The 13,816-nt window shown below is 43.4% G+C and overlaps 1 protein-coding gene across 8 annotated transcripts in view; it reads left to right on the plus strand.

Moving 5' to 3' along the window:
- KIT (KIT proto-oncogene, receptor tyrosine kinase) overlaps positions 1-13,816 on the plus strand; it is an 82,438-nt gene that overhangs the window by 25,145 nt on the left and 43,477 nt on the right. For all 8 annotated transcript variants that reach the window (XM_021670366.2, XM_012441166.3, XM_012441167.3 and 5 more), the window contains exons 2-3: positions 10,394-10,663; positions 13,483-13,764. In XM_021670366.2, coding sequence (XP_021526041.2) covers positions 10,394-10,663; positions 13,483-13,764 — 552 coding nt within the window. The remainder of the gene's footprint in view (positions 1-10,393; positions 10,664-13,482; positions 13,765-13,816) is intronic.

Consider the following 13,816-nt stretch of genomic DNA (forward strand, 5'->3'; position numbering starts at 1 on the left):
GCTGGGGTTGCTAATGAGTGTATAAGTTCTGCGATCGTCTCTCCTCCCTGCTGTCAGTGGCCACCCCTGTGCCCTGGAGACTTGGGCGCGGGTTCCCCATCCTTCTCTGCTCCCCCACCTGCAGCCTTGTCCTCACAGATTCTAGCGTCCATCTATTTCGCCATTAACAGTAATGGCAAAAACTGCAGTTACTTTTGCATCAGCCTAATAGAAGGCCCTGTGCACTGTCTGATCTGGAATTTCCTGGTTCTCCTTTAACAATGGAGTCATTGTCATCTCTACCCTACTTTAGCCACCCTGGGCCTTGTCATCTCCCTCTGGCCCCTCTGTTTTTTGTAGGCTCCACTCCCTCCCTGGGGGATTTCATGGACACCACTCATTACCCTCTGTGTGCCAGCAAGACTCCAGAGTATATCTGTGGCCTTGACCTATCCCCACCACCTACCTCCAGTTTCCAGAACCTTCTTGCTGCTGCCTGCTAGGCCAAATGCCTTGAAATCTGTTTTACGCCTTCAGTCTCTTGGTACCCCATCTTCCCATCGTGTAAGACAAAACCAGGGATGTTTTTCTCCTCCTTGCTTCTTCACTGCCCAGGGCCAGCCCACCCCGAGGTCCCTGGCTCACCTAGCATATAGCCACCTCTCCCGTTCATCCCATTGCCTCTGGCTGATTCCCTCATCAGCTCTTGTCTAGGTCACTGACTGGTTGTCTCCTGGCTGACCTTGTCTCCTGTTCTGTTCCCCAAGCCCTGTCCTTCACTGCTCCCATAATAGTCCTCCCAATAATACACCTCCAGCTCACCCTCTTACCATGAGGAGGAGGCTTCCGGGGGTCCTGCCCTCCTTACCACTCTGGCGTCACACCTGCAGCAATTCTGAATGATTTCGTGACTCCTAGGCACTGATTCTACTCGTCCTGTGATATTTGGTCTTGAATGTCTCTCTTCTCCCCCAACCCAACTGACAGACCTTTCTCCTCTTCTACCCCTCAGCCTGGGCACACATATTACTTGTTTTGAGCCCTAGGAATCTTTTTCTGAGCCCTCTCCACTTGCCCACTGCCTTAGTTTCCCAGCACAGTTCTCCATAATACTCTGCCCTGTGTTTTAGCTTGTACCTGCTTCATTGTATGGTAATTATCTGTGTGAGTCTCTTCCCCACCAGGCTGTGAGCTGGTTCTTTGTACTCCCAGGCCAAATGATAGGAGCTCAATTCCCATTTCATCAATGAGGACACGTTGCACAAGTGCTTGCTTTGTTACTGATCCAGCCTTGTTTGCCATTAATTACCGACACTCTAGCTTTAGCTTTCTCTGTCCTGTGATTCCCCTGTGTCAGTTTTCATCATCTGTAGAACAACCTTGAAGTATACTCAAGGAGCTGCTAAAAAAAAAAAAAGAACACAGTGTAATGAAGTCTCTGTTATTTTGTGATTTTTAAATGGCTAATCATTTTTAAATGGTATAGTGCTATTGCTTGAAACCGTCAACTGTCCAAATGTTGAAACTGATTCTATAAAATCACTAAATATCCTGTACATAATACAGTACTGACACCTGGCATGCAGATAGGAAATTTCTTGAATTTTTAAAAGCTAAATAGAAACTTGCTTTGTTTAAAGGAATTGGTTTCCCAGGCCTAGACATGGGAGTATTACAATGAAAGGCAGGAAGGAGACAATGTCAAACAGTTACCTGTTATTCACCTCATGCCTAAGCCTGAGTAGGTTTTTTGTTTTTCTTGAAGTGGGGTCTTACTCTGCTGCTCAGACTGAAGTGCAGTGGCGCGATCTCAGCTTGCAGCCTCAACTTCTTGGGCTCAGGTGATCCTCCCACCTCAGCCCCTGAGTACCTGGGACTACAGGAGTGTGCCACCACACCTGGCTAATTTTTGTATTTTTTATAGAGATGGGTTCTCACCATATTGCCCAGGCTGGTCTTGAACTCCTGGACTCAAGTGATCTGCCTGCCTCAGCCTCCCAAAGTGCTGGGATTATAGGTGTCAGCCACCACGCCTGGCCCTGAGCAGAATTTAATCATGGATTCTGCCTGAATAAGTGCTTTAATCTCTGTATTACTAGATTAAACATACATCTCAACTTTCTCTTACCCAGAAAAATCTTTGGAAATAGAAAGTGTGATCCATCCAGGTGTGTTCTCAAACTTTTCCATGGAACTACTTATAAAGATTGGAGGTACCAGGGATTTGGGTGGGACATTTGGGAATATATAGTTGTAAAGTAGTTCAGTTTCTTCGAAAGCTCATGTATTTCCCCCTGAAAAAAAATGCATTTGATTTTACCTTCTGTATTACAGTGTGTAAAACAATGTGAAATGTTGTTTAAAATTATTTACCACTGAGTAAAATTGACCTTCAAGAAGACTCATAACTTTGGGAGGCCGAGGGCGGGGGTGGATAACCTGAGGTCAGGAGTTCGAGACCAGCCTGGCTAACATGGTAAACCATGTCTCTACTAAAAATGCAAAAGTTAGCCGGGTGTGGTGGCATGCCCCTGTAATCCCAGCTACTCAGGAGGCTGAGGTGGGAGAATTGCTTGAACCCGGGAGGTGGAGGCTGCAATGAGCTGAGATCGCGCCACTGCACTCTAGCCTGGATGATGACAGCAGGACTGTCTCAAAAAAAAAAAAAAACATAAACATCCTCGATGAAAGAGCATTGCTCTGTAGGGTGAAGCCACAAATTATTCTTTCCCTTTCTGCCCCTTTGCATTTTCTGTACTGTAGACATTCCTTCCCTCCGCACTTGTGGAATCACCTATGGCGTTCCTGGCACTGGGCAGAGACCTTACTTTGGATTCTGACAGCTCACAGTTTGGTTGGGTTGGGATAGGACTAGCTTTTCCTGAAGCACCGCACCCCTCGTGCTTTGAGAAGTTTGTCTTTGCCCTCCCTTTCCTTGAATATACATAGAAACACAAACACATGCGAACACATAAACAAAGTCTTCCTGGCTCAGCTCTCCCCCAGAGCCTTTCGTGGTCCTTCCAGGCAGCACAGGCCTGTGGCATGTGTGCCACCTCTTGATACGATGGTGCAGTGAGCTCCCCACAGTAGAGCGGGGACAGTTCTGGGATTCTCTGTCTCATGGCTTCCTTCAGTTCTTGTGGGTGATCCAGAGTTGATTTCATCTCCTCACTGCTGGGTGAGAGCGTTTTGAGGACTCTTGTGGTTTTCACTGAGCTCATACTCCCTCTCCCCCATCTCCACACCATTTCCAGTATCATCTCTTTGTTTAAAAGCCTCATGGGTGTTGTGGGTGATGACTGGGATCCTTCCATCTTGGTTTTCATCCAGTGTATTCCTCTGGGGATGTAAAAGTATGTCAGAAACAGTATGATATACAAATCATTCGCTTTTTTATTACGAATTGTGGTTAAACACTGTGTGAACCGAGGAGTAGCTGAACTGCAGTGCACAGGCTCTGCCCTAGTCATGGTTCTTCCTGCTCTACTTCCCCAAAGCTAGAATAGGCCTCTCTCATGTGGTGGCTTTTCTTCCTCATCATTATTTGGTCTGGTTCCTTATATTTGTGTCCAAAGCAGGTTTAAAAAGGACTTCCTTACTTTTAAACCCACCTATCAATCCAGTTGTTGCAGCTTTAGCCTTTTGCGAAGGATAGATAGATGTTGCAGTCATACCCGGGCCAGCCACTGCTAAAGGTGCCTGGGAGCACCCTTGGGCTCAGTCAACAGGTTGCTCCTACTTCCACAGGTCACCACACCCAGAACTGATGTCTCAAGTAGTCTGTGAATTGACATGTTAAAGTACAGATAGGCCTTGCATATTTCATTTTCACTTAATAAATGAAGATGAACAGTTGCCTAAAGCGGGCCAAAGCTGCCTTTTTGAGTTTCGGTTGAGCGATGGTTTTCTCAGGAAAGTTCTGAGCTCCTATAATCCTTTCCACACACCATACCTGCAGTGCAGGGTCTGCCATTCCTTTTATCTGTGTCCTTAAATGGAGCACTTGTGAAACAATCCAAATGCAGAACCCCCGACTAAGTTTTTGTAAGTTGGAGGCCCTCCCCCGATCTGCTAATGTTTGTCCACATTTAATTCAGTGGTAGGCTTTGTTTAGTTGAGTGACCCATATATAGTCTTTTTAGTTATGGAAGAATCAGCAGCTTTCTCCCCTATATGCACACACTCATTTTACACCAATTTCCATAATGTGCATTTCATACATATTATTTATATGTAATAAAATACCAAATATAACTCTCATAAGCAGGTTTGGGGATAAAACCAGATGACTCATGGTGTGAGCAGAAGAGCAAAGATGCACTAGAGAAGAACTTAACGGTCTTGAACTTTAAAAACGCCTTGGGCAGGGTTAGTGTGGTTTAAAATAAGAACTTCTAGGTCTTTCTGCTCAGAGTTAAAAGACCTTCTCCTGTCAATGCTTATTTAGTATACATGCAACTGTATAGAACAACTAAATACAAATGGTGAAGCAATTAATTTTTTTTAAATGATATGATTTAAAACAACATTGAGGGGTTGTCATAGAGGCCAGTGTGATCCCATAAAAAAGCATCAGGATAACTGAGGAAGGTTTTAGGTTTAGCCAGGCCTTAAAGAATTGTTGAGTTTTTAAAAAATTAATTGTGGTAGAATACATGTAACTTAGAATGTACTATTTTTAAGTGTCCCAATTCTGTGTGGCACCACGTATCTTCACAATGTTGTGTAACCATCACCACTGACCATTTCCAGAACTTCTTCATCATCCCAAACAAATTCCACTTACTAAATAATAACTGTCCATCCCCCTCTGCACTGCCTCCCCACACCTTGGTGACCTTTTCTCTTTCTGGCTCTATGAATTAGCCTATCCTAGGTATGTCATATAACTGGTATGGTACAATATGCCTTTGCGTCTGGCTCATTTGGCCTAGTATACTGCTTGTAAGGTTCATCCTTGTGTGGCATGTATTAAGAATGTTATTCCTTTTTTTTTAGCTGAGTAATATTCCATTATATGTATATACCACATTTTATCCATTCATAAGTTATTGGATGACACTTGGGTTGTTTCCACCTTTTGGCCATGGTGAGTAATACTGCTGTGAATACTGGCGTACAAGTATGGGTTTGAGTTTCTGCTTTCAGTTATTTCGGTTGAATTTTATACTACTAGTGATGGGGGAGACATAGCAAGTATCTGATTAGGGAGGTTATAAGCACAGGGTATGTTGGCATTTCTTTTATTTTGAACTATTGCTAAAGTCTTGCATTGTTGACTCTTCCTAAGTGTCCCCTTCTCTGGGTTCAGGACTTACCTGAACCTGGGATAAGTTTTTACTGAATAGTTCCTGGAGTTCCTCACTTAGAGCCATCTTTCCTTATAGTACTGGTTGGTCTCCAGAGTGCTGGGTTTCGCCATCTATCCTTTTTTTTGGTTCATTAATTAACATGTGTTCAGGGAACAGAAAACAACTCTTAAGATTAGCCTTAGCCAAACATAATTAGGAAAGTGCATGTGCTAATGCGAAAAGTCCTGATGTAGATAAAACATAATTCGACAAACATTTGTTGAGAACTTGCTGTCTACCACACACATTTCAAAATTTGGAATTTCAGAGCAATTTCAAAGCTAAGTTGGAGTACCTTTTCGAAAGGCATTCTTTTAATATGAATCTCTATACTTTTTTTAAAACCTTACATTTTAAAAAATTGTGAGACTGTTATAACAATATTAAAGACAGTTTAAAAAAGAGAATAAACATATTACAGTCCCACCCTAATAAAAGCCCTATTTTCATTTTATAATGTGAGTTTATAAATCATTTATTTTGAAAATAAAACCCTGAATACTTCTGGTGGCGATTATTGTAATTATTTTTTAAAACTCTAGAAGTGAAGCATGAACTCATGGTCTTGAATTTAGAGGCGCCGTATTTGAAGGTATGCATGGCTGTTTGACTTAATGAAGCCAAGCTTTTCTTGGTGGAGCAGCAGAGTTGACATGGGTCATCTTTTGGGTGTAGATCTGTAGACTGTTGACATCTGTTTAGGAGCCTGTCCTCTCTTTAATCTTTCATATGTTCAGGATTGAAGAGACTGTTTTTATTACAATGCTAGAGGGAAAAGTACAATTTAGGATCCTCACCTGCAGCCTCTAAGACCTTGGAGTGGGTGTAGGAGGTAAAATATGGACACAGTTGAACATCAGTACAAGACAAATGAGTGACGGGCTGCCTCTGTTGGTTGGATTTAGTGAGGATAGGTTATCGTGACCTGGAGTGGCTAGGGAACAGCATCCATGAAGAGGCTGTCCTCAGCAGAGCTTTCCACATGACAGGACGTGTCCAAAGGACGAAGGCAGAAAGGGTGATGGGCATGGCAACGGATGAAGAATGTTCTCAGGATCCAGTCTAAGGAGAGGCAGGTTGGGTCCGGGGGAAAACAGCTAGAAGTTAACCCGTGACACTTCCTTTAAAGTTGTAAGAGCTGTTACTGTTAGCTGCTGCTGCCTGTGTCGTGGTTTTGAGGCTGGGGTTGGAGTTGTTAAAAGAATATTGGTTTAGGCTGATGGACCTCAGAGTTTTGAAGGAAGATGAGTTGGGGTGGGGTGGGTGGAGGCTGCCAGCGAGTCTTTTAGGAGAGGATGTTAGCTCTGTGAAGTAGTTGGCTGGTCTGGGATGGGACAGCAGGAATGGAAGGGATACAGGGTGTGTGGAGGGGGCTCTGAAGGAAAGATTGCTAGGATGTGCTGCCCGAGAGGAGGAAGTAAGTCAGGTAGGAACTCGTTTGGGAGATGATGGGAACTGTTCCCATACATAGGAAGTGGGTGAGTCCAGACTGGAGGGCTAGTAAGAAGTTCCATTTCTGGAATAAGTGTGTCTAACATTTATTATGTATTTTCCATGTACCCAAGCATAGTTCTAAGAGCTTTACATAACAGCCTTATAAAAATAAGTGCTGTTACTATCCCCACTTTACAGATGAGAAACTGAGGGCAGATTTGAGTAGGAACTTGCTCCAGGGTTACGCACTTAGTGGCAGAGCCAACATCTAGACAGTCCTAACTCAGGAGCCAGGTTCTCACTTGGTATGCGAAAAGGCTTTCCTGCTTTTCTATGATGGCGTGTATTAAAAACTGTCCAGTCCTGTTTTAATCCCCTTGCTTGCGTTACTTCACTTGATTCTCAGAAGAACTCCATGAGGTGAGGGTATTTTTATCCTCATTTTTCAGGTGTGGAAATTTGGACACAAAGTTAGAGTGATTTGCCTATGTCACACAGCTAGACTTACGTGCACTGGCCTGGTGTGTCTCAGGAAGTCAAGGATGTTTGTTTGACTGGATCGTAATTATCTGTATTGATCAGATCAACCCATGAGAAAATGGAATTGATTGAAATAGATTGCCATATAAATTCTTTAGTCAGATTTGTTATCAATATCATGCACATTCATTGGGAACTGTTGCTTTTTTAAAAGGAATAAATAATAGAAATAACAGCATCTTCATTTATTCCTGCCTCTGTTTTTACTATTTTGTGCTCTGTACAACTCTGAAAATAATCCTGGCCACTGCATGTCCATAGAATTGTTGCCACATTTAGATGCTGCACCTAGTGGATTCAGAGAGTCTCACTCTATAGCTTTTCTCACGTTTTTGGTGCTTAATAACATGTAATGCTTATAACTGGCCTTACTGGCTTTTGATCTAGGGTATACTTTGCTTGACATAATGGGGCTATAGTTGATGCTACCACATGCAATATTTGTCTGGTTAATAAATAGGAATTGAGACTGGTCATCTATACACACACCTGCAGGGAACAGTTTCCACCCTCCTTTAAAGCAGCTTCGGTCTGTCCCTATCCACAGGCGCTCTTCTTTCTATCTCACATGTGAAGGGGTCTCCTGTCTTCCTTACCTTTAAGCCTGGTTTGGCTATAGATGTCTATTTCTGTCTTGTACTGCCAGAACTATCCAAGGGAGACGTCTGCATTTGCAGCCTGTAACCCTGGAGCAAACGGCACTTCCCACGCAACTGAAATTGTACTTTAGGATTTCCAGTGGTCTCTTTGTAACCAGGTTAGAGGTCTTTTATTCATTCCCTGCTATCTTACTGTGGCATCTGCCCTCAGAGCCACCACCCTCTCTTTGAAGCTTTGTAACGCGTTGCCTTCTTTGCCACTTAGCCTCTCTGCTTTCTTCCTGGTGGTTCTTTTTCTTAAATCTCTCATGACCTTTTCATATACCCTCTTGTCTGGAAGAGCTCTTTAAGATCAGTGCTTGGTTAGTTCCTCAGACCCTTTTCTTTAATGATCTGATCTTGTTTTTTAACTTCACAAGGCATCACTGGACCACTGTCATCTGAAATCCAGGTCATAAGCAACCCACTGCTGAGAAGTCCAATTACTGACCAGGTTGTACCTGTGACCAATTACACCTCTCTCACATACCCTCCCCTCTGACTATACCCCCATCCCTGATCCTCAGCCATCCTGAACTTGTGTGGCTCACTCAGATCAGTCCTCATCTGCAACCTTGCATATGGTGACAGGGGACGTAAATCTGATGTGCGTGAACCATTCCCCTCACCATCCTGCAGAGGTGACTGAGAGTCCCCAAGGAGTCTCATTATCACACTGCCGCAGCCCACCTCACCCGGGGACCTTGCCTTCTGCCGCCCCGCTAAAGTCCTCCCTGAGTCAGCCTTTTTGCTTTTTCGTCCCTCTGATGTGTCCTTCCTCTGACAGTCTATTGCATCTTTTCCTCTTTATTCTGAATTCCTTACTGTAGGTTCTCATTACTTCTGCCTGAGACCAGCACCTTTCACTCGTTTTCTTGAATCTCGTTGATTCTCTAGGATCTCACTGTACATGTCATTTCTCTGCTGAAAAACCTAGAGTGAGTCTACAGGGTTCCTGAGGTACCTTCCGAGAATTTACACCCAGAAGTTCAGGACCCTTGATGGATCTGGTTTCATCCCACATAGTCTTACCTGTCATGTGCTTTGCAAGGTACCCTGTTTTTCAGCCAGGCTGGTTTCTGTATAACTCTAGAGGCTCTTTGCTCACTTCACTGCGAGCCCTTTCTTCATGCTGTCCTCTTCTCCTCCTCCTCCTTTGCCCTTATGATATGGTTATACTCTGGCCCACCTTTTGCTTTCTTTTTCTTCAGATTGACAGTAAATCTCTCTCTCTCTCTCTCTCTCTCTTTTTTTTAAGAGAGAGACTGAGTCTCACTCTGTCACCCAGGCTGGAATGCAGTGGTGCGATCACAGCTCACTGCAGCCTCAACCTCCTGGGCTCAAGTGATCCTCTCACCTCAGCCTCCCACCTCAGCCTCCCGTGTAGCTGGGACTACAAGTGCTCACTACCACGCCCAGCTAATGTTTTTTCTAGTTTTTGCAGATGGAGGGGGGCGGGTCTCACTATGTTGTCCAGGCTGGTCTTGAACTCCTGGGCTCAAGCAGTCTTCCCCGCTCAGCCTCCCAAAGTGCTGGGATTACAGGCGTGAGCCATGGCACCTGGCCAGCAGTTTGTTCTTTAAACCCTGAAATGTATGTAAGGACCACGTGTCATACTTGCATGGACTTTTTCCCAGCAGCTAGCATAGTGCTTTTGTAGATGATAATTAATGAATAGGTATTTGAATACATGCAGGCATGCATGACTGAATGAATTGGGTGTTGTAACATTTTTAGGGTTCAGGTTTCATATTCAGAGCTTAAAAATTGCATCTTTATAAACTAAATAAACTAGTTTCTTATCTAAGAAACCTATTTAGGCATTAGGGTGATTAGGTTGAAACCTAACATAGGCCAGAAATTATTGGTCTGATCTTTAAAACAGGTGTATCATTTTCTCTCTTAGTGTTTAGAGATTAGTGAATAGTTCTCCTTTTGATGAACATTGCCATGTAAAGAGAATTATATAGAAATAACTGAATTCACACAGTTGTAAGGAAAAGCTTATTCTATGTCATGGTCATGTATATTCTGCCAAAGAGAATGACAGGCCAGTAGTTTTTTTTCCACCCGCATAGTGTGAGATTTTGTTTCTGTTGTTTCTAAGCTGGGTGTCTGCATGTCTATGCTGTGAAGATGGCCCATATTCAGATGAAAACTTGACCCAGTTGTATGTGTTGAACCCAGAGAAGGCTGTGGCATCCAGCACATCCCGGCTTGGGAACCAAATGTGACCCTCAAGATTAATTGAGGGTTGCAGAACATAACTTAATTTTCTAGATGAACTTAAGTTTTAGACTGAACTCTCTTTTTAGCCATAAATAGCAGGGCAGCTTTGTCCTATTTTTGTTGTAGAGTACACAGAAGATGGAACTCAGTATTGGAAGAAGTGCTTTATTTCGCCAAGGAAGAAGATCATACTCAACATGATTCTATTTTTCTTGGCAGGCTCTTCTCAACCATCTGTGAGTCCAGGGCAAGCGTCTCCACCATCCATCCATCCAGCAAAATCAGAGTTAATAGTCAGCGTGGGCGATGAGATTAGGCTGTCATGCACTGATCCGGGTTTTGTCAAATGGACTTTTGAGATCCTGGATCAAATGAATGAGAATAAGCAGAATGAATGGATCATGCAAAAGGCAGAGGCCACCAACACCGGCAAATACACGTGCACCAACAATCACGGCTTAAGCAGTTCCATTTATGTGTTCGTTAGAGGTAAGTGCTTGGCTTTCTGTGATGCTGTGCTTTCAAGAATTTAATATCCTGCTCTTAATTTTGGATGACATATGGATGACTGAGCCATAGATAAAATATTTCTCGCTGGATCTAGAAAGCCTAAAACACACGTTTCTTTACTGTCCTCCCCCATCTTTTGATATGATACACAGTGGCTTTGGGTATGACCCCAGCTGGAGGACTGCAGGACTGTGATACTCTTCCTAATGAGATTACAGTAGGTTTAGCCCATTTGTGCTGGTGCTTTGAGTAAACCCTGAGAATCAATTAGGCCCTTTGGGAAAGCTGCATTTTAATGCCTTGAGATACTAGATACTCGGACTTAGTAAAAACACTTCAGGGAACCAAAGGCCTCTCACAAGGCCTAACCAGACCGACACTTCAAAAGACGTGGCCCACTCTTAAGGAGTAAATTTCAGAAAAAATAACTTGATCGGCTAGACATCCCCTGTCTGTTATGGTTTCTTTTGTAGAGTTTTCCATAGAAAACATTGTGACCTCTTATAAACAAAAGAAAAAGAAATATGGTAGTTGGATTTCTATGCTTCGTTTCCTATGACAAGTTCAGTGATTTGTCTGTGATTTTAATAGCCTTGTCAAGAGTAGGCATGCTGGACCAGGGTGTATCTTGTAATTGATGTAAAAACTGATCTACTCGGCTGGGCATGGTGGCTCACAACTGTAATCCCAGTATTTTGGGAGGCCGAGGTGAGTGGATCATGAGGTCAGGAAATGGAGACCATCTTGGCCAACATGGTAACCCCGTTTCTATTAAAATATAAAAAATGAGCTGGGCGTGGTGGTGTGCACCTGTAGTCCCAGCTACTTGGGAGGCTAAGGCAGGGGAATCGCTTGAACCCAGGAGGCGGAGATTGCGGCGAGCTGAGATCGTGCCACTGCACTCCAGTCTGGCAACAGAGCAAGACTCTGTCTCAGAAGAACAAACAAAACCAGAACTGATCTACTGACATATCCAAGTGATGGGCAAAGAAATGGAGTCCTGTTTTCTAGGTCTGGGCATACCTGGACTGGGGCTATCTGTGAAACAGGCATGAGTGAGAGGCCTTATCCATGATATTGTGAATGAATAATGGATACATTTATTCTAGATTGGAGATCTTAGATACCTCCTGAGCCCATTTCCTCACTACAGCATTTGGATAGATGATCTGTTCTGTCTTCCTTACGTAATCATTAGGGAGCCGGGGTGGTACAAATTCTAACATGCTCCATCACGAGCTAATAAAGCTGACTCTCAAGCTTGATTGTGCCTCTGCTTTATCAGTTGTCCTTTCCTAAGTAGGTAGCTACAAACATATAGACTGGTAAGTCACCACTTCGCCTTGGGGCACAGTTCTGTAATTGCTGAGCTAACCCATGTTCTGTTCTTTGACATTCAGGAAGGTATTCTGCAATTTCCAGGTGGCGATGAAGTATCAGGACAACTGAATAAATGAGGAAAACTGTTGAATTGGTTAAATCACTCTTAACAGGGCTCACAAACTTTCTTTAAAGGGAAAATCATCTTCTGTAACTTGGAACTATCCTTAATTATAACAAACGTAAGATGTGTGAATACTTAAGTAATCTATGTTACAGCAATGAAGGAGGTGGGGCATCGTTGTAGAAGCTAGACTCAAGTGACCTACAAAGAGTAGATAGAACAATAACTAGCTGTGGACTGGGGCCATACATAGTTCGACCATCATGAGGTCATTTATTTGTAGAATAAATCAGTAAGGCTGGGAGATGCATAATTTATCTTGGAAAACTTTTTTCAAAATTGGTCAAAGTTAAGGATAAAACACAAGCCTAATTCAGTGATGTCAAGTTCATATTTGTGAAACACTTGACTTCCAGGTGGAAAGGACACTTTAAAAACAGATTTTAAATGAAATCTGTGGGCCTAAGCATGTATCTGTATTATCGTTACCCTGTAGAGGGTGGCAGCATATTGTGTATACAGAATTAGGTCTGTCTGGCTTCTGTGATGCCCCAGTCAGCCTGGGCCACTCCCAGTTTATGCCTGTGTCCTGGCATAAACTAATAGTGTTCATTTTCACTCATAAGTATCCTGGTGGACTTTGGAATTTGCCACAGCATTCCTAAAACTCACAACCTCCCTTTGTGCATTTGAAATTATTTGATTTCCAGAAGTTACGTTTATGTTTCTTCAGAGGAATATGAATCGAGTGAGGCTCACCTATCTATGATGGGTACTGGGTGGCCTGTCGAGAGTTTTCTAGGTTCTCTTCGGAAGCTGAAAATCTCTGGAGACTGGAAACGCTGGAAAGGGCCTTGCACCAAGGGGTTACAAGGAGGAAGCCTTTCCTTCTCTCACTAGGAATCACCACGCTAGCTTATTGGCCGATGATCCCTGGAGTTGTAATCAACATTTCCCAAAGTTTTAAGAGCTCAAGTGTTGCTCTTTGTTGACCTGGGTTTGAGTTTCACTCAGCCATTTCCAGGTCATGTCACTTTAGGAGGGTTGCTTTTATGACACCTCAGTTTCATCTATGAAATGGCAATAATGATGGCACTGATCACTGAGGGGCATTTTGAAGATTGAATGAGATTAAGTGTAATGGTCCAAGCTTAGTGCATGATACATGGAAAGCATTTAATAAATGTTAATTCTCACTCAATAGTACTAGATGTATAAATGTTGCTTTTGTTTACACAGAAAAAAAAAGCAGTCACTTGGACCATTAGTCATGAAAGGCAACATATTAGATCTTTTAAAAACTGTTTTCTGTCCCCAGCCATGCCAACTACTAATTTTGGATATGCTTCTACAGATCCTGACAAACTTTTCCTTGTTGACCGCTCCTTGTATGGGAAAGAAGACAATGACACACTGGTCCGCTGTCCTCTCACAGACCCAGAAGTGACCAATTATTCCCTCAAGGGGTGCCAGGGCAAGCCTATTCCCAAGGACTTGAGGTTTGTTCCTGACCCCAAGACCGGCATCACGATCAAAAGTGTGAAACGCACCTACCATCGGCTCTGTCTGCATTGTTCCGCGGACCGGGAGGGCCAGTCAAAGCTGTCGGAGAAATTCATCCTGAAAGTGAGGCCAGGTACTGGCCCTTTCTTAATCGCCTCTGGGAGTTGAAAACTCACTAGTCTAAA

Source organism: Aotus nancymaae, unplaced genomic scaffold (genome assembly GCF_030222135.1).
Source record: "Aotus nancymaae isolate 86718 unplaced genomic scaffold, 86718_ANA_hifiasm-v0.15.2.pri h1tg000006l, whole genome shotgun sequence".
Taxonomy (NCBI): Eukaryota; Metazoa; Chordata; class Mammalia; order Primates; family Aotidae; genus Aotus; species Aotus nancymaae.